At 39.8% G+C, this 19,626-nt stretch overlaps 19 protein-coding genes across 19 annotated transcripts; 9 read left to right on the top strand and 10 right to left on the bottom strand.

Annotated features, from left to right (window-relative positions):
- Positions 1–53: 53 nt before the first annotated feature.
- Positions 54–1,601, bottom strand: EROM_101300 (hypothetical protein; the record flags this gene model as incomplete). The annotated part of the gene is made up of 1 exon (XM_009267167.1): positions 54–1,601. One exon carries the CDS (start codon positions 1,599–1,601, stop codon positions 54–56), a length of 1,548 nt encoding a protein of 515 aa, XP_009265442.1.
- Positions 1,602–1,726: 125 nt separating this feature from the next.
- On the bottom strand, positions 1,727–2,932 carry EROM_101310 (26S proteasome regulatory subunit 6A; the record flags this gene model as incomplete). Its single annotated transcript, XM_009267168.1, has 1 exon — positions 1,727–2,932. One exon carries the CDS (start codon positions 2,930–2,932, stop codon positions 1,727–1,729), a length of 1,206 nt encoding a protein of 401 aa, XP_009265443.1.
- Positions 2,933–3,007: 75 nt separating this feature from the next.
- On the bottom strand, positions 3,008–4,213 carry EROM_101320 (bromodomain-containing transcriptionalactivator; the record flags this gene model as incomplete). Its single annotated transcript, XM_009267169.1, has 1 exon — positions 3,008–4,213. One exon carries the CDS (start codon positions 4,211–4,213, stop codon positions 3,008–3,010), a length of 1,206 nt encoding a protein of 401 aa, XP_009265444.1.
- A 5-nt stretch (positions 4,214–4,218) lies between these two features.
- Positions 4,219–5,004, bottom strand: EROM_101330 (membrane associated phosphatidic acid; the record flags this gene model as incomplete). Its single annotated transcript, XM_009267170.1, has 1 exon — positions 4,219–5,004. The coding sequence occupies one exon, from the start codon at positions 5,002–5,004 to the stop codon at positions 4,219–4,221; it is 786 nt and encodes a 261-aa protein (XP_009265445.1).
- A 23-nt stretch (positions 5,005–5,027) lies between these two features.
- EROM_101340 (proteasome subunit beta type-6) lies at positions 5,028–5,636 on the bottom strand (the record flags this gene model as incomplete). Its single annotated transcript, XM_009267171.1, has 1 exon — positions 5,028–5,636. One exon carries the CDS (start codon positions 5,634–5,636, stop codon positions 5,028–5,030), a length of 609 nt encoding a protein of 202 aa, XP_009265446.1.
- A 78-nt stretch (positions 5,637–5,714) lies between these two features.
- Positions 5,715–7,808, bottom strand: EROM_101350 (glutaminyl-tRNA synthetase; the record flags this gene model as incomplete). Its single annotated transcript, XM_009267172.1, has 1 exon — positions 5,715–7,808. One exon carries the CDS (start codon positions 7,806–7,808, stop codon positions 5,715–5,717), a length of 2,094 nt encoding a protein of 697 aa, XP_009265447.1.
- Positions 7,809–8,419: 611 nt separating this feature from the next.
- Positions 8,420–8,875, top strand: EROM_101360 (homeobox domain-containing transcription factor; the record flags this gene model as incomplete). Its single annotated transcript, XM_009267173.1, has 1 exon — positions 8,420–8,875. The coding sequence occupies one exon, from the start codon at positions 8,420–8,422 to the stop codon at positions 8,873–8,875; it is 456 nt and encodes a 151-aa protein (XP_009265448.1).
- A 563-nt stretch (positions 8,876–9,438) lies between these two features.
- EROM_101370 (TALE/PBX transcription factor) lies at positions 9,439–10,008 on the top strand (the record flags this gene model as incomplete). Its single annotated transcript, XM_009267174.1, has 1 exon — positions 9,439–10,008. One exon carries the CDS (start codon positions 9,439–9,441, stop codon positions 10,006–10,008), a length of 570 nt encoding a protein of 189 aa, XP_009265449.1.
- Positions 10,009–10,345: 337 nt separating this feature from the next.
- Positions 10,346–11,515, bottom strand: EROM_101380 (hypothetical protein; the record flags this gene model as incomplete). Its single annotated transcript, XM_009267175.1, has 1 exon — positions 10,346–11,515. One exon carries the CDS (start codon positions 11,513–11,515, stop codon positions 10,346–10,348), a length of 1,170 nt encoding a protein of 389 aa, XP_009265450.1.
- A 179-nt stretch (positions 11,516–11,694) lies between these two features.
- EROM_101390 (hypothetical protein) lies at positions 11,695–13,110 on the top strand (the record flags this gene model as incomplete). The annotated part of the gene is made up of 1 exon (XM_009267176.1): positions 11,695–13,110. The coding sequence occupies one exon, from the start codon at positions 11,695–11,697 to the stop codon at positions 13,108–13,110; it is 1,416 nt and encodes a 471-aa protein (XP_009265451.1).
- Positions 13,111–13,186: 76 nt separating this feature from the next.
- EROM_101400 (putative zinc finger domain-containing protein) lies at positions 13,187–13,546 on the bottom strand (the record flags this gene model as incomplete). The annotated part of the gene is made up of 1 exon (XM_009267177.1): positions 13,187–13,546. The coding sequence occupies one exon, from the start codon at positions 13,544–13,546 to the stop codon at positions 13,187–13,189; it is 360 nt and encodes a 119-aa protein (XP_009265452.1).
- A 71-nt stretch (positions 13,547–13,617) lies between these two features.
- On the top strand, positions 13,618–14,673 carry EROM_101410 (mevalonate kinase-like protein; the record flags this gene model as incomplete). Its single annotated transcript, XM_009267178.1, has 1 exon — positions 13,618–14,673. The coding sequence occupies one exon, from the start codon at positions 13,618–13,620 to the stop codon at positions 14,671–14,673; it is 1,056 nt and encodes a 351-aa protein (XP_009265453.1).
- A 114-nt stretch (positions 14,674–14,787) lies between these two features.
- On the top strand, positions 14,788–16,821 carry EROM_101420 (White ABC transporter; the record flags this gene model as incomplete). Its single annotated transcript, XM_009267179.1, has 1 exon — positions 14,788–16,821. The coding sequence occupies one exon, from the start codon at positions 14,788–14,790 to the stop codon at positions 16,819–16,821; it is 2,034 nt and encodes a 677-aa protein (XP_009265454.1).
- A 45-nt stretch (positions 16,822–16,866) lies between these two features.
- Positions 16,867–17,199, top strand: EROM_101430 (hypothetical protein; the record flags this gene model as incomplete). Its single annotated transcript, XM_009267180.1, has 1 exon — positions 16,867–17,199. The coding sequence occupies one exon, from the start codon at positions 16,867–16,869 to the stop codon at positions 17,197–17,199; it is 333 nt and encodes a 110-aa protein (XP_009265455.1).
- Positions 17,189–17,668, top strand: EROM_101440 (ubiquitin conjugating enzyme E2; the record flags this gene model as incomplete). Its single annotated transcript, XM_009267181.1, has 1 exon — positions 17,189–17,668. One exon carries the CDS (start codon positions 17,189–17,191, stop codon positions 17,666–17,668), a length of 480 nt encoding a protein of 159 aa, XP_009265456.1.
- Positions 17,669–18,007: 339 nt separating this feature from the next.
- On the top strand, positions 18,008–18,250 carry EROM_101450 (hypothetical protein; the record flags this gene model as incomplete). Its single annotated transcript, XM_009267182.1, has 1 exon — positions 18,008–18,250. The coding sequence occupies one exon, from the start codon at positions 18,008–18,010 to the stop codon at positions 18,248–18,250; it is 243 nt and encodes an 80-aa protein (XP_009265457.1).
- Positions 18,251–18,285: 35 nt separating this feature from the next.
- On the bottom strand, positions 18,286–18,654 carry EROM_101460 (40S ribosomal protein S24; the record flags this gene model as incomplete). The annotated part of the gene is made up of 1 exon (XM_009267183.1): positions 18,286–18,654. The coding sequence occupies one exon, from the start codon at positions 18,652–18,654 to the stop codon at positions 18,286–18,288; it is 369 nt and encodes a 122-aa protein (XP_009265458.1).
- Positions 18,655–18,803: 149 nt separating this feature from the next.
- EROM_101470 (40S ribosomal protein S30) lies at positions 18,804–19,018 on the top strand (the record flags this gene model as incomplete). The annotated part of the gene is made up of 2 exons (XM_009267184.1): positions 18,804–18,806; positions 18,842–19,018. The coding sequence occupies 2 exons, from the start codon at positions 18,804–18,806 to the stop codon at positions 19,016–19,018; spliced, it is 180 nt and encodes a 59-aa protein (XP_009265459.1).
- A 169-nt stretch (positions 19,019–19,187) lies between these two features.
- EROM_101480 (small nuclear ribonucleoprotein D2) lies at positions 19,188–19,574 on the bottom strand (the record flags this gene model as incomplete). Its single annotated transcript, XM_009267185.1, has 1 exon — positions 19,188–19,574. The coding sequence occupies one exon, from the start codon at positions 19,572–19,574 to the stop codon at positions 19,188–19,190; it is 387 nt and encodes a 128-aa protein (XP_009265460.1).
- Positions 19,575–19,626: the final 52 nt, after the last annotated feature.

The raw sequence follows: 19,626 nt of genomic DNA on the forward strand, positions 1-19,626 counted from the left end.
ATATTAAAGCCAAAACCTTTATTATTTTAATTGTAACGAGGTATTCTCTGTCACTAATCTGTCTCCACTAAAGTCTTTCTATTCAATCCTAAGGACTGTTTTTTGTTCAGGTAGAAGAGGAATCCAACCAGAATAAGGGCCAGCATTCCTATAACTAGTATGTAAGCCTCGACATTGTCATAAGTATCATCCCCAGTTGCAAGAAATGCAACAACAATAGGAGAGAATGTAAATGCTAAGTTCAAGATGCAATATATAGTAGCAAAGCCTGTTCCCAAGGATTCTTCAGACACCAAAGAGGGGATGCATGGCCAATAGCAGGCTATAAGTGGGCCCGAGAATCCTAGAAGAGTGGCAGATGCATAAGGAGACAAAAAGTTGAAAAATATCCCGGAGTGGCCCAGAAGAAAGAGAATACACCCGCTCATGATCATCCACAGCTTGAATCCATATGCATCGGCAATTGCACTTGTAAATGTAATCAATACTAGGGATGTGCCCTCAATAGTTGCTAGGATATTCCCTGATGATATGGCCGACAACCCGTATCTCTTTTGAAATAGTATTGGGGCTACTGTATAAAATGGAGACCATATCAAGGCAAATAAAAAGGACATTCCGACAAGTATATAGAATGCAGAATGGTGAGTGTTCTTCCCCTCAAGTCGCGGCTCATAAAATAGCATTCCCGATTCTTCAAAGAGTACCTTAGGCTTTGCCTTTTCAAGCCTGCTCTTTATCGTTATACCTTCTCTGTCATCGCATTTCCAGGGGGAAAAGGGGTTGTCGAAGAGAATCGGATCTGCTTGAGGAAGCTCTCTAGGCTTGGATTCACTGTAATCATGGAAGAACGGACTTTCTGGAATACTTAGGACATTGGGCATGCTTTCGGATGTGGAATCGATGGTCTCTGAAAAGGCTGTCAGTCCTGGATCGTTAAGGAAGCCTTCCTCAAGGTGCATTTTCCCATCTTGTATCTCGTCTCCAAACCCTTCCTTCTGCAGTTCAATGAGCTTTTGCTTCAGTATCTTATGTGATCTTTCAGAGCTGTTTATCTTGAAACATAACCAGAGTCCCAGGAGTGTCAAAAATATCCCAATTACACATGGAAACATTCTACCGATCGTATCTGCAAGAAATGGTGTGAAGAGGAAGTTTGCCACTGTACCTAGCCTGGCAATGCAAGAAAAAATCCCCATGGCGAACCCCAGCTCCTTTCCCTTGAATTCATAGGATATTAACCTGTTCTGAATAACAGCAAAGCTTTCGCCTCCAATTCCAAATAGAAATCTCCCAATAAGCATAACCTTGAAGTTCCGGCTCCAGACACCTGCAGTGAAGATCAGATGTCCGAGGAAGACAAAAGTACATAGAAGCTTGGCCAGCGTAGACTTTCTTATGTGTGTAATCCATCCAAAGAATACTGGAACAATTATATTTGGAAGCGAATACACAGAGTAGAGCAAGGTTATCTTATATTCTATTCCTGATTCTGTGTCGAAGCCTACATGATGGCTAAGTGCAGACGGGATGTCGTATACAAAGTAAAAGGAAAACAATATTAAACCAGACAGCAGTAATACTCTGTGCCTCTCCTTCATTGTTGTCAATGAATACTCATATCTTTTATTTCCAATCCTGTTTCAAAACTGCCGAATCAAGTAAGGCAGAGAACAGAGACTTTGGCATATTGTAAATGTCATAGAATCCAATGGAACAGCTTTAATCATGTAAAGTAGAGAAGTTTCGACTTCTTTCTGCTTAGAACTTCTTGGATCCCATCCATAAAGTCATTTTGAGAAATCTCTGTTTTCTCCTTTCTGAGAGCCGCCATTCCTGCCTCCACACAGACTGCTTTGCATTGTGCTCCATTGAATCCTTCAGTACTTCTCGCCAGCTCGTCAAAGTTTACATCGTCCCTAACACTCATCTTTCTTGCATGGATCTGCAGGATTCTTTTCCTGCCCAGCGCATTCGGTAATGGAAACTCAATCTTTCTGTCAAGTCTTCCACTTCTCAACAGAGCAGGATCTAAAATATCTACTCTATTGGTTGCTGCAATTATCTTCACTTCCTCGGAAGAGGAAAACCCATCAAGCTGGTTAAGAAGCTCCAGCATCGTCCTTTGAACCTCCCTATCCCCCGTTTGGTCAGAGTCTGATCTCTTCGCTCCTATTGCATCAATCTCATCTATAAAGATAATCGTCGGCTTCTTTTCCTTTGCAAGGGCAAATGCATCCCTAACAAGCCTAGCTCCATCTCCAATATACATCTGCACCAGTTGAGGCCCAGCAAGCTTGAGAAATGTTGCATTGGTTTTACTTGCGCAAGCTCTTGCCATGAGAGTCTTTCCTGTACCAGGTGGCCCATACATCAGAACTCCCTTCGGAGGCTTAATGTTTAGCTTCGCAAATCTTTCGGGATATGTGAGGGAAAGGACTATTGCTTCATTAAGCTCCTCTATCTGCCTTTCTAGGCCTCCAATGTCCTCGTAGGTTTCGTCTGGTTTTGCATCCGACTTCAGCACCATTCCTCCTACTTTCATGTCATAATCAGGTGGAAGCTTCTCAAACACTATATTTGTATCTTTATGTAAAGCTACAAGGTCTCCAGGCCGAAGCTCGGAATTGGGTATAAGCCCTGTTATAGGGAGATATGATGACATCCTTGTGGATGCATTCACAACAGCACTTTGATCATCAAGAACCTCAACAACATTTCCAACCAGGTAAGGAAGTTGTTTATTAAGCCTTATTCTCTCCATGTTTTCTGCAATAGAGGCATTCTTTGTCGAAATATCATGCTTTATAGTGCTGACCCGGCTTTGAAGAATTCTGGTCTCCGAATTCAACATTCGAATCTTCTCCCGTATCTTCTCAAGAAACTCCTCAGGATTGCTTTGGTCCATCATCTCAAGTTCCTCCAATGACATCCTAGGGCCTTTATCTGTGCTTAATTTTTCATCCTCCAAAACAATAAGAAAACAAGGCCCTTGCATCCAAAACAATCACCCAGATCCTCTTTCTTTCGGAAGTCTATCAATAACATGCTTGTAAATCTCGAGCTTTTTGTTAAAATGTCCCAGGAGAATCTGTGCACATTTGTGATATTGTGTATCCTTTCCATTATATGCAAAGCAGTTGTTTACCATCAGATTCATATCTCTCACAAAACTTTCTACGTATTTGTACTCATTGTTCTTCAGTTTGGACATCATAGTAGATAGATCCATAGGATTAGATATCTGCTTGTAGTAGTCGGGAACCTCTACTGGGTCCACAGGCTTCAAAAATGGCCAGGCATATGGGCTAACCTGAAGATCGGATATGAGATACGAAATAAATCTGGCCTGGCACTTCAAGTCACTATTCTCCCTTGAAACATATTTGGCATCCAAGACTCCCGGGATATCTTCAATGCTTTTGATCCTTGAATAGTCATCTATCTTGTGAACAATGTGATAGGTATTGATCTTCTTCATTTCTTCAAATAACTTTTTCTTTATATTTCCAATTATCTCCTGTTTCTTTAGATAGTTAATCTCCCAGAATACATGGCACTCGACTATGGTGCCACCCTCATAATCCTTAATGAACCCAATCCATCCTCCAAACTCCATTTCAGTTGTGAACCCTTGCTTCCTGAAGTATCCTATTGCAAAGTTATCTGCATATGTAACCAGATAAAAGGGCCCGGAATCATTCTCAAACATCTTGTTTAGAAGTGGGCTGAGATCTTCAATAATCCTATACTCATGCTTATAAGTTCCAAGCACGTTGTCTGCAAACTTCCATTTGCAACTCTTAATCTCCTCCTTGATAACTTCCTTGAACAAATCCATCATAAATCCTCCAACTCCTTTCACTTGGAAGTCATAATCAACGGCTAAAAATACAATCTCCACAAAGCCTCTTTCAAAGAACGGCCTGTAACATATCCCTCCCACAACCTCTTCTGCAGAGTTGACCAATACCATGTTGGCGTGCTTGGTGTCGAACACTTGCCTAAGAATATATTCCTTGGGCATCTTCGATAACTGCCTCTGGAATAGACATTTGATTCTAAGGAGAAGTATCTTGTCTACCTGTGGGTCTGAGGAAGACACTATGGCACACTTCAATTCTCTATCCTTGAATTTCTGGCACATCTCATTTCCATCCTTTCGAGCTTGATTATTTTCCAGTCCAAAAATATCCATTCCAATGCCACCCATCCCCTCTAGGCCTGATTTTCTGCTCCATTTATGTCGTTCACAATAACATTCTTATATCTTTCTTTCACAATATCCATTTCCAAACGCTTAAATCTAGCAACCCCAACAAGCACTCCAATAACTCCTCCTCCTACCACATCAGAAATAAAGTGCTTGCTGTCCATTACTCGACTTGCTCCTACAGCGATAGGCACCATTAAAAATGCAAGATAAAGTAGAAAAACAAAGACTTGGTTCATCTTTGCTCTCAACCTAGGGAGTCCAAATTCCTTGGAGGCAAAGAGCATCAGAAATATAAATCCGCATGCTGCGATCGAGGTATGCCCAGATGGAAAGCTCCTTCTTCCTTCAAGAATTACCCGGGGATTTCCTGTGCACTTTCCACCGGCGGGGCTGCATCTGCTTAGAAAATCAGGCCTAAGCCTTCCAATTATATTTTTCATGTTCTCAACAATAGAAGATGTGATGAGGCAGGCTAGCAGAAACGACAGGTAGAAGTATACTTCATAGACTCTCTCTATAGTATTTATACGGAGTATCACAAACATGAGTACAAGAGGAATAACAACCGATACAGCTGTAATCTCTGCAAATGTTATCGTTTCATGACGCAGGTAAGGCTTGGATATCGACCTGTCGCTTATACTGAACGGCCTTTCATATGGCTCTATTGCACTTGAAAGAAACAAAAGTCCCATGGACACAATCATGACAATAACCATTTCTTTCGCCATGTTATCAGATACCCTACATTTATTTGGTATCAAGAGTTCTAAATAAAGGAAATACATAGAGAAATCAACACAAACAGAGTTTACTGAAGTACCTTGTCTCCCGGATAGAAGTATCTTTGGACGCCGTCTCTAGAGATTGCAGACATCCTTATGCACCCTCCAGAGGCATTGTCTCTTCTTATTGCAGAGGAAACAGCATCCTTGATAAATTTAATTCCTTCTTCAAGGCTCATTCCGCTTCTCCAATTCATATCACAATAGCCGTATATAAATGCAGATCCAGACCCTCCGATCGCCCAGTCGCATTCCATAAGCGATCCCCCAAGAGATATGTTGAATACCCTCGGCTTGTCATCATATCCAGCAACTATAAGACCTGCCAGAAGGGTTGGGTTTTCGTATATGATCTTGCTGGCTAAAGTTGCTGCTCTATGAACTGAAGGAACAGAGCTCTCAAGGCGTGAGTACATATTAAGATACATCTTCAAGTATTCGGAAATCATCTGGGTGTCTGCTGAGCTTCCTGACCTGCAAACAAATATCTTGTTTGTAATTTGTGTAAGCTTGTCGGTCACCCGGCTTGGAATATACGTTCCCATCGACGTTCTCGAGTCTGCTCCGATTAGTACACCTCCGTCATACTTTATTGCAATAATAGTAGTCCCTGTCTTCTCTCTCTCATTAAACATCTTCCAAGGGCAAGCCTTCCTCTTCTTTTGTTAGCAAAGGTATCAAAAAAAACACTTATGATAGAAATGCGTAGTCTCCTAAACAATATTCTTAAGAGGAATAGTAAGATTGACAACAATGTTTTCCTCGGTTGTGCTTTTATCCACACAAAAATATCCTATCCTCTGGAACTGGAACTTGTCCTCTGGTCTTGCTCCAACAATTCTTTTATCACAGAGTCCATAGAGAACCTCAAGACTGTCTTTGTTCATCTCCTCAAGGTAAGTAGAATCCTTTGGGGTGAATGATGTCCAGAGAGGAGAATACATTCTCATCTCTATCTTAACAGAATCAGATCCAACCCAATGTATAAACTTCTTCGGAACGCCATTCCATCTTTCTGCCAATATCCCATCATCAGTCACCTTCACAACCTTTATAGGATAGAGCTTATACAGCCCAACAGGTTGTTCAGGAGTAAGCCTTAGGAAATCTTTATCTCCCTTTTCCATAAAGTCTGACTTCTCTATGTATATAACAGGAGTAAAGGAAACATCTCTGGTTATGCTCGAGCCGGGAAAGTCCGGAATGGATATGTTACAAGGTTCAGAATTCATTATAGTTACCTTTAGTGGGTCTTTTACACACATGATTCTTCTGGAGGTTTTGTTAAGTTCTGCCCTTACAAAATTCTCAAGTTTCTTTACATCGACCGTTGTTTCTGCGAAGGTGAGTCCAAGGCTTCTACAGAACGCGTTAATGGCATTTGGAGGAAATCCTCTTCTCCTCATCCCTTTTATTGTGAAAAGCCTAGGATCATCTAGGTCTATCCCATACTTGACTAGCGGTATCAGCTTTCTCTTGCTTAGAACAGTGTTGCTTATATTCAGCCTGCTAAATTCCCACTGAATCGGCTTATATATCTCAAGCTGATCAAGCAACCAAGTGTAGCTCTCTTGCCTTGTAAAGAACTCCCTTGTACAGAAGGAATGTGTCACATCCTCCAAGCTATCAGATACACAAAGAGCAAACTCATATGTTGGATACACAGTATACTTGACATTCTTTGTAGGATGCACTGCATCAAGAACACGAATCCCTACTAAGTCAAGCATTAAGGGGTTTTTTGTATAGGTATCCATCTTAAATCTGAGACATGCTTTCCCTTCCTCCCACTTTCCATCAATCATTTCTTGAAAGATTCTTAGGTTTTCTTCAACCGATCTGTTCCTATACTGACTCAGATATGTCCTGACTTTCATGTCATTGGATGTAAACTCCCTTCTTCTTTCACATATTTCTTCCTGAGACAAATGACAGATATATGCTTTTCCCTTCTTTATGAGTTGGAATCCAAATTCGGTCATTTTGCCAAAATAGTCACTTGAGGCAGTAACCTTATAAGGCTCAAACCCAAGCCACCGGACATCCTCGTAAATCGAATCAAAATATTCTGCTTCCTCATTCTTTGGGTTTGTGTCGTCGTACCTCAAATAAGTATATCCTCCAAATTTCTTGGCATATTCAAAGTTCAGATTTATTGCCTTTACATGTCCAATATGAAGAATCCCATTCGGCTCGGGAGGAAACCTAGTGACCACCTTTCCTCCTGTTCTCCTCAGGTGTGCCTGTCTTATCTCTTCACTAACCTGTGGAGTTTCTCCAGGTCCGGGGAGTTTTCTAATCTCCCCCTCTTCTAACCAATCTCCTCCTTCTAAACTTTCTATATGCTCATCATCTGCATCGTCAGGGACCTTGTTTATTTCCTCAACCACCGCCTTAAAGTCTGCACAAGGCATAACTTTCCGTGCTTTGCTAATCATATCTTTTTTAGACAGCCCTTCGCTTCTCATCCTATCGATGTGCTTTCGTATGTCCTCCTCACTAACTTCATTTGCCTTTACAAAAGCAGCCATCTCTTCCACAGAGGCGCTTCTTTTCTCCATGTATCTTAAGCATTCCTTCAACATACTCTCATGCTTAATAATCTTTCCATCAATTAGGTTTGCCAATAGATCGACATCTGCATTCTTTGGTGCTGTACAAGCAAGAGTATACAATAACCTATTTGAGAAGTCTCTTCCAAGAAATATCCTCTCCATATTCTTTACCACCTGCTCCTTTTTCATTACTTGGCATCGCTTTTCAGAAGAAATCTCCAATCTCTCAAAAACATCGTCAAGATTCAGCATATAGGGTAAACACAAATTTTTATTAAATATCCTCTATGTCCTGCTAGTCACGCCTACCACATCTCTTTTTCTTCTGCTCCAATACTTTCAAGTATTCGTCTACAGCTCTTATTTCATCGATTATTGCTTTTCTTCTTTTCTCGGCTTTTTTCAAGAGGATATTCACATTTTCTGCTATTCCTTTGACTTTCTTGGAGTTGTCACACATACTGCAGGGATCCTTGCAGACAGTTTCTTCTTCCGGGATCTAATTGGGTATCGGAAAAAACATACAGCTTGATTTTAGGACAAGGGAAGTAACCGAATGTTTAAGCCTTCAAATTAATCTTGTCCTATAATTTGCCTTAATATTCTACACATCTAGATCAAATACTAAATTAATTATCTTATAGTAGTAAATCACCAATCCTAGGAAATCTATGCTATCATATATGTGGCAGATTAGGTGACAAGTGTATGGATATATCCAAATATGATGTGATAAATTCGTCTTATGATACATAGAAGTTCCCTTTATGGAAATGACATTTATGAAGAGGATAGATTCTTCCATTCGAGTTGGAGTTGATTTAAGGCACGGAATATAATTCGGCAATGACCCCAGCTCTACCATGTCTAAGTTACCTAATCTCGTATCCTCACGGATCAATGAGATAAGAAGAATTTATGTGGAAGCAAATAATAGAATTGTTGATGAAATGGACTCGATGGTAGATAAGTTTGTGAAAAGTATTGGAAGTGTCCCGGATATTTCTACAGGCGTCAGTGCATACCTAGAAGAGAGGATTAGGTACATTCGTGAATTTGTTGTTGATAGCATAGGATTCTCAATAAGTGAGTTCAGAGCCTTGTACAATCCTGATGGAAACGAGAATGCAAGATCTAGAAGATTTCCTAAGTTCATAACCGAGGCATTGGAAAGAAGTTTCGAGATTGATCAGTATCCATCTGAGACCGAGAAGTCAAGACTTGCAAAAATATGTAAACTCTCGACCAAGCAAATAAATAACTGGTTTACGAACAAAAGAAATAGAAGTAAAAGCCATGAAGGAGGCAGACAGTATTAGCTTGTAAGATGAATTGTGTATGATTTTAATATAATTCATACATGTATGTATGTATTTCTTTGAAGTAAAGTAAGAGGTTAAATTAACTTATCTTTTCATAAGAGGTCAATAAGTAGCCAGTTTAATCCCATACTTGATATAGTGATCGATTACATCTGGGATCTGTCTTTTCGAAACAGACAGAGCGGCTTGGATTTCGGGGCTTTGAAAATCTTCAAACCATCTAGGCCTCTAGGAACAAGAGCAAGAACGAATTCTGCCGCTAATGTAAGCAGAGAAAAGCATAAGATTTTAATTGCTAATTTAAACAATTAGTTGTTTGATGAAATATGGGGCACTGCCAGTATTCAGAGCAATTGGTTTCGAGATATAATGCAGAGTCATGTCTGATCATGGCCTTTCTGACTGTAGAGGCTTTGGCTTGTGCTCAACTAGCTCAGATCTTATTTATTTCTGTCATATTGACACAATTGAAATATTAAATTATAAAAACCTCTATCAAACAAGATTAATTAAGCCGCCGCAAGACAATTAGATAAAACAGAGCGAATGGAACGAAGGCCATGAACATAATAATGGACATCTTGAACAGAGTCGTGTATGCAGAAGAGGATTATTTAGCCAACAGAGTTGGTAGAGAGAGATTGCTGGAGGACATAAAGCATCTTCGGAAAGAGTACAAGACTTCAATATCCAGTGATTCTGGTAGAGAAGGAATAAAGTTCAAAATGGCACTATTATTTGTTCTTAGAAGAGTAAAGCACAAGATTCTGTTTGAAGACAGACTTGTGGAGGTTATCGACTCTGAGATAACTTTTATTAAAGAGTGTGTGAAAAGCATAATATCGGAGCCTATTAGGACTGGTCTGGTAGAGGCCACCAAGTATATTCAACACGAAACAGAGCGTAAATGCTCTAAGCCAAAGACCAGGGCCAACTTTCCTATGGATACTTCCCAACTTTTGAGATCTTGGCTTAAAGAGAACATGGACAACCCATATCCATCAGATGCAGAAAAGGCCTACCTTTGCCAGAAGACTGGGCTCGGACCGGCGCAAATCAACAACTGGTTTATAAACGCTCGAAGAAGAATTCTGCCGTTCATGAAAGGAAAATGTACCAACTTCAAATAAATTTAAACGAATGTTCACTGGTGGAATTTTCTTGCTTATCAACCGATATGTACTTGAAATTACGGCAGTTAGTAAATTATCAAGAGTCAAACTTTTGACTCGTTTAAATCCAGGATGTAATAGGCCATCCATTTCATTCCAGTTGTAGCCTATGGCTAGCCCAAGGTTAATGAAACTGTAAGTAAATATAAGACATAATCTATGATACCGAGAGTAGTCAATTAAAATACATATGAGTCCTGGAGATAAAATCCATTCCATCCTTTTAGTGAATTATTTATAACCATTTATTCTAAAAATAGCCAGTAGAGAAAGGCTTAGAGTAGGGTCACTCCATTCAATTCTCCTTAACCTCAAATTTTATTCCCTTTGACGATAGCTTCTGGATGATGTCTGTATTGTAAAGCACACAGGCAGGTGTAATAACGCCTCCTCTGAAAAGAGTCACCCCAGTCCCTCTTACTCTCTGGTTGAGGGATCTCAGAAATACAACCGCTGTCTGTGTCAAACATATAGAAGTCATTATGTAAGCGGGATCGGGGCCAGATATGATCAAGCATTTCCCAACTATCTCATTGTTCTTTTCCCCTCTGGCTCTTATTTCAATTGTAAAGCTTGAATTTCTTATTTCCTCAAAGCTTGGGTTACTCTTGATGAATCCAAAGGCAAAGAGCTTGCTTAGGTTCATGATGATCCGCTTCCCAAGCGCAAATCCAGAGAAGAACCAGACAATCCAAAGAAAGATCCAATACTTTATCATTCCAACTCTTCCTCCCACATCTAGATATGCAGCATATTTCGCACCGTGAAGTCCCACAGACTCTAGGAGCTCCTGGCTTCTTCTTACAATGGAGTAGTCTATTCCTCTAAAGATCACCTGATAAGAGCTTTCCCTTACAATCCGTTGGGATCGTCTCTTCTTCCCTTGTCCGTATCTCTTCTCTCTAAGAGCTTTCATCTCCTTGAAATTTGCAACAGACGCGAGCAGTGACTCCCAGGTGGTCTCGTTCACAACAACATTACTAATCTTGAGAACGCTTTCGATTTCCGCATCATCAAACATATCCCGAAGATACATAACCCCGATGTCAGAAGGAACGGATTCAAACCCACAACAGTTAATGATGTAAACACCCTTTCTGGCTGCTTCATCATGATACTTGTTGATGATAAGTTCGAAGAAATACACTTCTCCAGATATATCCATGTAATGAGTGCCATTCCTTATGCATGATTTGACAATACTCTCGCCGTAACGAGAGTAAGGTCCAACACAGTTTATTAATATCTTTGTCATGGATGCAATTTTATCAATACCATCTATTTCGCACTCATAAACTGGAAATGCCTTGTCCTTGATCTTGCTTATATTCCTTGCAGCCAATGCTAGTCTAACATTCTCCGCTTTGAAAGCCTCTATTATGTACCTTGCTGCATATCCAGATGCACCATAAATGATGAAATCATATTCTCTTTCCATAGATGGGCTAGCTTCAAAAAAAAACATTATTTATCAAAAAGGACCAACCTAAGGTTGTATATCTACTTGCATTCTTGTTTTTCATGATTGGCTATATTTGTATCAATGATACGGAATGAACCAATGGGACAGACAGAAGTCAAAATGATTGGTTTCTTGGTGTGTACAACTTAAATACATATACCGAAACGTGAAAGACACAGGGAATGGATGAGAGTTCTGATAAAGGCAAAGGAAAAGAAAGCATATCCAATGAGAAAGTAGAAGAGGACAGGATGTTAATGGTAAATGAAGAATCCAATGCGGAGAACCGGGAATGCCTTGGATCCAACGTTATGAAGCATGTAATTGGTGCAGCATGCATGTTAAGCCATAAATCCTCATCAGAAGACATAGTTGAACGTAGTGAAGAAAAGGTTTCTACATTCGATGTATACATAGTCAATGAAAATGGAAAAGTAAATGGATATGAACTCAAGCATATCAGCCCTATCGACGGGCCTGAGACTGAAGATCCTCCAAGAGACATCCAAGTGGATGAGATGATGAAGTCTTTTCATTTTGATCGTAAAAGCAAAGGAGTTCCTCCTCATGAATTCTACAGAAGAAGAAGATCCTCGGAGCTTCCAAGGAACAATGATGGAAATAATAGCTCTGGAGCCAAAGAAAAATGTGACCCAATAATTCTTGAGATATCCGAAATCTCTGATACATACAATACTGATGGTATGAATGAGAATCAAGATGATAGTACGTCCAACCAAAGCACTACGCTAAACAAGGACTGTTCACAGCAAGGTGAGGAAGTATTGACTCCATCCATTGTTTTGAGTGATTCCACCGGTCAAGAGTCTTTTCCTAGATTTAACAGGGAAGATCTTACGGCCAGTGAATGTTCTAGGGAAAGGAATTGTGTAGTGCTTCTAAATGAAAGTAATACTGCCTTCAAGACTTCTGGAATTGTATCTTCAGAGACTAAGAATGGTTCGCCTACAAACAGTGAGACTGAAGTGGTAACACTACCTGATATTAGCAAGGCCATTAAACTAGAATCCGAAGAAAAGAAAGACATGGAGGCTAACAGCTGTGAAGATATGGGAGACATTATAAAGGCCATTCAAGCTCAAGAGCCTTCTGATAAGCTTTCCATAAACCAGAAGATTGGACTAAATAGTCCTTATGATTCCGCCGGGAAAAAGTGCCAATGTGAAACCATGAGGGGGTCAGAAAGCCTTTCCAAGGAATTGAAGACTGCTTTGCTTGCGGCATTCGTCCCCTCTATGGAACCTTCGAAAGCCGAGACGGCTGAAGCGTCCGAAACATCAGAAATGTCTTTTGTAGAGACCAGCATCACTCGAAACATTAACGAGAATATGGACACTACAGGGGAGATTGAGAGGTTCAGGGCTGTTTTAAACCTTGGAAGCGCAGCAAATAACCCTACTTATTCAGATGGAGAAAAGAAACCCAAGGAAGAAGATAAAGACAATGAAATGATAGTCTTTGTTGAAGCTGAGGACATCTACAAAAAGAAGAGCAGTACACTCACAAGAAACAATAAGGTTGGCCGGCTAGTCAAGTTCTTCGAGAGTCTAGAAGAAAGAAATAAAGAAAAGGACTAGGGATATTAAATTTAAAGTTGTTTTACCGATTGATTAATTTCTTCTGACGCTAATCAAGGGTCAAGAAATGAAGCTTCTAGAGTAAAGTAGACTTGAATAAGGAGGTAGGAGTCTCTTGCTTTTCATTGATGATTTCTTCCATTGCTTGATCAGACAGGGGTGCATGAGAAAAGGGACAATCCTTCCTACTGCAGCTTTTTCTTAAATGAAATGCTTTACATGGAAACTTGCTTGTGTCATGGGAATATGTGCAATTATCCCCATGCTTGCAGGAGTTCATTAAGAAAAACTTACATAATATTGTACGATAGTTATTGGGAGTTGGCCTTTCGTATTCCTGGGGCTTTTGAACAGGTCTCAGAGTGGCCTTATGCGTTCTATACTCCAACAGATAGCTCTTATTAAGACGAGTAGGAACATTTAGTTTCGGAAGCATTTTGATGGGTTCGATAAAAATAGCTTTTCTTTGATCGAGGGTAGAATGAGTACGTTAAAAACCCTTTATAAATGAATGAAAGGATACAATTCAAGGTGCCGGGGAAGGTGATCGTGAATGGATCATACATAGTACTGAATGGAGAAACATGCAGGGCCATAGCTCTTAAGACATATATCCTATCAGAAACAACCAGAATCGTATCGGATAAGCCAGAGATAACAATAGAAATTAACGGAAAAGAAAAGAGCACGTACTGCTATGAGGATTACGAATCCAGCATTATAAATGGCCCGGACTGTTATTTACTGAAGATTGTCGATTGCTTCTTCAGGATCACCGGGATTTCGCCTAAGAACATCATAAACATCAAAATGAAAGCTGAAGATGGCTTTTTTATTAATGGTCCCACAAGAGAGAAAACCGGAATTGGATCTTCAGCTTGCATCCTTGTATCTATAGTGTATGCTCTGCTAAAATTCCATCAGGAAGACCTTGAGAAGATTATCCTGCAAGATAGCTTCAATGGCTGGGGGAAATCTCCCAGATTTCAGGGCGACTTGAGGTCGTGGCTGGGCCATCTTTCTTTGTCTGAAGAAATTGTGGAGCACGTTTTGCCTGTAACATACTTGGTACACCAGAAGGTTAATCAAGAGGGTTCTGGAAGTGATGCAATATGCTGTCTTCTAGGATCCATATACTTCAATAGGAAAACGTGTGTTCCGATGGAGAAGATCCCTCGGTATTTGGTTCTTGGATCTTTCGGGAAAAGCACCTCAACAAAAGAAATGCTTAAGAGAATTGATCTTGAAGATCCTAGATGGGAGTCTCTTAAGGCTATTAATTTCGAGATTAACAGGGGAAGAGTTTGCCAAAAATATCTTTACATGGAATATCTGAATGCTATGAGAGATATAAGCATAGATATCGTTCCCAAAAAACAATACGAAATATTGATGAAAACCAGCGAATATGACATTTGGGGATGTGGAATCTCAGGGGCCGGAGGAGATGATTGCATATGGGCCATATCTGATGATTACAAGGATGTATATAGATATTGGGAGAAAGTATTTACTTTTACATTTGTAACCGAGGTGTCTTACAGAGGAATTTGTTTAATGTAAAGACCTTTCTTGCCATTGGTTAATCTGTTTCCCCTTCTAATAAGGGGAAGACAGTATGCCTACTATGGTTAATGAGAAAACCAAGTTCTATAATCTCATGAAGATGTCAAGCCCATGGAAGTTCATTCACAAGGAGAAGATCGTAAACCCGGAGAAACATACAAGCTTGAGGTGGAAAATGTTGTCCTTGAGGTTCCTAACGAGGATCTATCTTCGGGTTCTAAGTATGTTAGACTGTTAAATGGAGTATCTGCTACCTTTGAATCAGGGAAGCTATCGGTTGTCATGGGACCCAGTGGAGGTAGCAAAACAACGTTGATGAACTTGATTGTGGGGATAGTTCAGAAACACTCGATGTCCTATGGAAAAATTTTGTTTCAAGGAGAGGAGAGGGATCAAAATACATGGCTATCTCGTATAGCGTATCTGAATCAAGACGATTGCATAGTTCCTTATACAACTGTCTATGAATATATATATTTCTGCGTTAACTGCAGAACGGCAAAGAAGCGAAGAGGAAGTGTTGGGGAAATTGTAAGCAGTGTGATGAAAAAGCTTCACATTCAAGATCTTAAGGATACGATGATGACAGCGATTTCTGGAGGAGAGAGAAAGAGAGTGATGATAGCTGTGGAGTTTGCAGCCTCCCCTGATGTGTTAATTCTCGACGAGCCGACCAGCGGACTTGACTCCCATCTTGCGTTTGAACTAATTCAGATGGTTAAGCAATATGCGATTGAAAACAATAGTATTGTGATTACAACAATTCATCAGCCTGGGCCTGGACTATTTAACATGTTTGATGATCTATTATTTCTTTATAGAGGATCTGTCGTATACTCTGGGCCAGCTGACAAATGTGAAGAATTTTTCGATTCTAAGGGAGTCCATAGGATTGGACAGCTGTCCATAAGTGAATTCATATTTGAGCTCTTCTCCGATAAGTCTTATGTTCCTGGAATCGAAGAATACAAGGAAACAATCAATGAAATAATAGAGTCTGTGGCACAAGAAGGAAATTCAAAAACCAAGGATAGAGTTATGAAACATGACGGTAATTCTCCAATCAACCTTCCATTCAGTCTTTCAAAGGCACTTATGATAGCCAAAAGGCAATTTATCATTGAATGGAGATCTTGGAGAATGCTAAAGAACCGTATTCTAGAAATGGTCTTTCTTGGATTCTATATTTACTTCATGTATCCTATAAATTTCGTTGGGAAATTCATAAACTACACCACTGATCTTCATTTAGATACAAGTGCCGAAAGTGGCTCAAAGTTCATTTTCTGTCAGCTTCTTCGTTTCCTGAAGTCCAACTTTGACGAATCATTGGGGCCTAATATAGATGAAGGCATCAAGTGGGAAATGTCTCCATTTCTGTTGTTTTTGCTTTCATCTTTAGGCCAGACAGAATTACTAGATGGACTAGATTACATTCATAGAGAGATCTCTAAGGGGACATATGGGCCGTCGACTTTGTACTTTTCGACATGGATAACTGAAACTCTCCCAATCATTCTGAAATATCTTATGTTTGTTGGGATTATATCATCTTTGGGGGTCCACGACGGGAACACAATTGAGCTAATTACTTATATAATCATAGGAAACCTCCTAGTTCTATCATTCAATATAATGACAAGGAGCATCGCGTCTTCCAATGTTCTTAAAAGGCTCCTATCTATGTTCACCGTGATATTCATACCTCTTTTGAATCCTGATACACTGTATGTGATTTCTGGTTTTCTTTCCTCTCCATCGGTTGGAACGCTTGGGCTTCTGAGGTTCTTCAAGTACTTTTTGCTACCTTTCTGGCCTCACATTTTCTTCCAGGGCTTTATGAAGTTATCTTTCTTCGAAAGAGTACTATTTCCTGTGGAGCCAAATGAGAAGTTTACTCCTCCATATAAGACAATCATGGGTATACTAGTAAACTCATGGCTCTATGATCCGAGGCTTAGTGACGAAGAAAACAAGGAAAAACTCTTCAACCCTCAAACGAAGTTCCTAGTCAATTATGATTATTCTAGGTATTTCTTATTACTTTGCGGGGCCATATCTCTCATGATTGTTGTTTTAGTCAGCAACTTCGCTCTTATGCATAGGTTTTCTCCACGACTACGGCTCAGGTTATCTAAAAGATAAATTTTTTTAATTTTGTTAGTTTTAAGATTGAATTTCCTCCCTTGCATGGAATCTTTAGTTCTTTGGGATGGAAGGTATATTGGCAGGCTCAAGAAAGTTCCAAAAACTATGCTTATAATTGATAGATATGGTACGATATCCGAGAAGGAAAAGAAGGGCATAAAGGACTCTGTAATGGAAGTAGATATAGATTTTGAAGAAAAAACAACACATTACTCTCTTGTGATACTCTGTAACACAGCCTTGAGATTCAATCTAATTAATCCATTGACCTTAGCTGAGTGTGAGATTTGGTTTACTAGAAGGGTTTTTTCATCAAGGGTATTTGCAGATGCCCTTACCCACTACTCTGAGTGTGAAATAAGAAATGGGGTATAAGTGGCCCATGTGCCCATTGGAGACATCTTCCTTTGCAGCCTTCCGTTTGAAGACAGAGATCAAATCCATCGAATTACTTCCGGGAACGTCATTATCTGTAGATAAATCTTCAGAGGAGAGATATGTTATGGAAGTCGGATATACAATGCCAATTACAGAGGGGATTTATGAAGGGAGGGTGCTAAGATTCAAGATAAAGATTCCCCATGCATATCCATTCAAACCACCAAAGCTCCTGTGTCTAGATAAGGTGTTCCATCCAAATATCGACGATGACGGAAATGTTTGCATGGAGATTTTGAGGCTAGGATGGAGACCTACTCATGGGTTAGAGAGTGTATTTGTCAATCTTTATGTTATATTTGTTGAGATTACTGGAGAAGATGCACTAAACACATTGGCAGGAGATTTGCTCAGAATGGACTACGAGAGGTTTGTAAGGATTGCAAAAGGCCACGAAAAATTATAGGTCCTCTCAAATAGTTATCTATTACCGGTGCGTTATTGCTATATACTCCCCTCCTCCATCCTCGGTCAGTTCTTTCAATTTGAAATCAAATGGCAGAGAGGTTGGGGATCCATTAACTACAATAAAGTCTGTCTTCCTTCGGATTCTTTTGTTTAGATTCTTTTCAATGAATTGATATGAAGATCTAGGTTCAAGCAAGACATCCCCAGTGTTGTTCGGTGATGTAAGTATTCTTAGTGCACCGTGGATCTCTTCATTGAATATCCTAAGAGGTGTTCCTTTTAAGGAAGAGTTCCTCCATCTTGAGGATTCATATTAAAGAATTTTTCTACCCGTTGTATGGCCCACTTTGGAACAAACAATCTATTCAATATTCTTGATGAAATTCAAAATCAAATTCTGAGGGAAGAGAAACCAAATACTCGAAAAAAAGCACTAGAGGATGAACTTCACAAGCTATATTTGCACACATCTCTGGAGATATGCAAGCAAAGACTACGCGGATCCGTAAACAAGGATACCCTTAGCAAGGTGGGGAAAATTAAACAATATTTCAAGCATATAGAAAATATCCAAAATTGAGATATAGAGCTCCCATAAAAAGATAAGAATGACGGTTATTTATTCTTTTTCTCAGCTTTCTTCATTGCCTTCTTAAGAGTACCAAAGACCTTGTAACGTTTCTTCCTTTCATCTTTCCTAACTCTTCTAGGCGTTATCTGGAACTCCTTTCCAGTAAGCTTCGCCACAATATGCTTTTTCTCAGTATTTGACAGGGCTTCAGCACTTGAATAAATCTTTGCCTTGAGAGTAGTTCTGTGAGTACCATACCTGTTCTTGAAATCCCCAACTACAATGTTCTTCTTGTTTGTTTGATAAAGCTCAGATATCTTTCCTCTTATCTCCTCTTGGCTAGGAATGGGCATCCCAGGGTGGTATACAACCACATCTAGCTCTCTTCTAGAGAGCAGCTTGTTATCCCTCATGCTAGAAATCTCTAATTCCAAACTCTATAAGTTAGCTTCAACTCTCTCACTTACCATTTCGTGAGGGATAAAATTTTCGGAAATATCTGCCTTCAGGCTTTGAACCTCGGGTCGCGAAAATATTTTCTTCAGGGAGGAGGCCCTTTGAAATGGTAAGTGGAATCTTGTAGACCTGTTCTAACTTTAGGCAACTATTACAATCAACAAGGCAGGTAAGGTTAGGAATCAAACACCAAAGGATCCTGTTGTCGAGAAAGAAAGAAAGAAGTGTGGTCGCTGCAGACAACGCTTGAAGTTTGAGAAGAGGAACGATATGGGATATTTCGAGGTGGCTGGAAAGATGAAGCTGAACCCTCAATCATGAAAGATAAAATAAAATCTTATTAACCTCCATTGTTGTGATATTTCTTCTATAAAACATACTTAATATAATGCCCCTGCTGCTTTCGAAGCTTTCTTGATCTCTATCAAGGATGTCAAAGAGTAGCATACAGAAAATGCAAGCTTCAAAAGTGGCAAGCATACATTTTAATTTAGATATACTCGTCGTTCTGTACTCTTCTTTGCTCTCCGTTATCCTCTAAGCCCTTCTCTTGAAATGTATCAACTCCTCCTGCAACAAGTATAACAGTATCTCCTCTAATAAAAACATTTCCGAGGCGTCTGGAGAAATCGCAGCCTTGCCTCTTCTTCTTTCCTTTGTTCCTTCCACGCATATTGCCGATCTCCTTAGCATCTCCCATCAGTAAATTGTAATGGCGATCATATGCTATCACCTTTCCCATAACCTTTCTGTTATTCCGTAGGGAAACTAACACAGGCATTGCTTTTACCATGGCTCTGTGAACAAGTGAAAGAGGCCCTTTCATTTCCATCTCCTCCTTCTCGTTAGGACTATCCAGATTCTTTGGGAGAAACATCCATGGGCCTGACCAAACATTAAAATAATCAAAGATTTATTCACATAACTCA

This window comes from Encephalitozoon romaleae, chromosome X, assembly GCF_000280035.1.
Source record: "Encephalitozoon romaleae SJ-2008 chromosome X, complete sequence".
Taxonomy (NCBI): domain Eukaryota; kingdom Fungi; phylum Microsporidia; family Unikaryonidae; genus Encephalitozoon; species Encephalitozoon romaleae.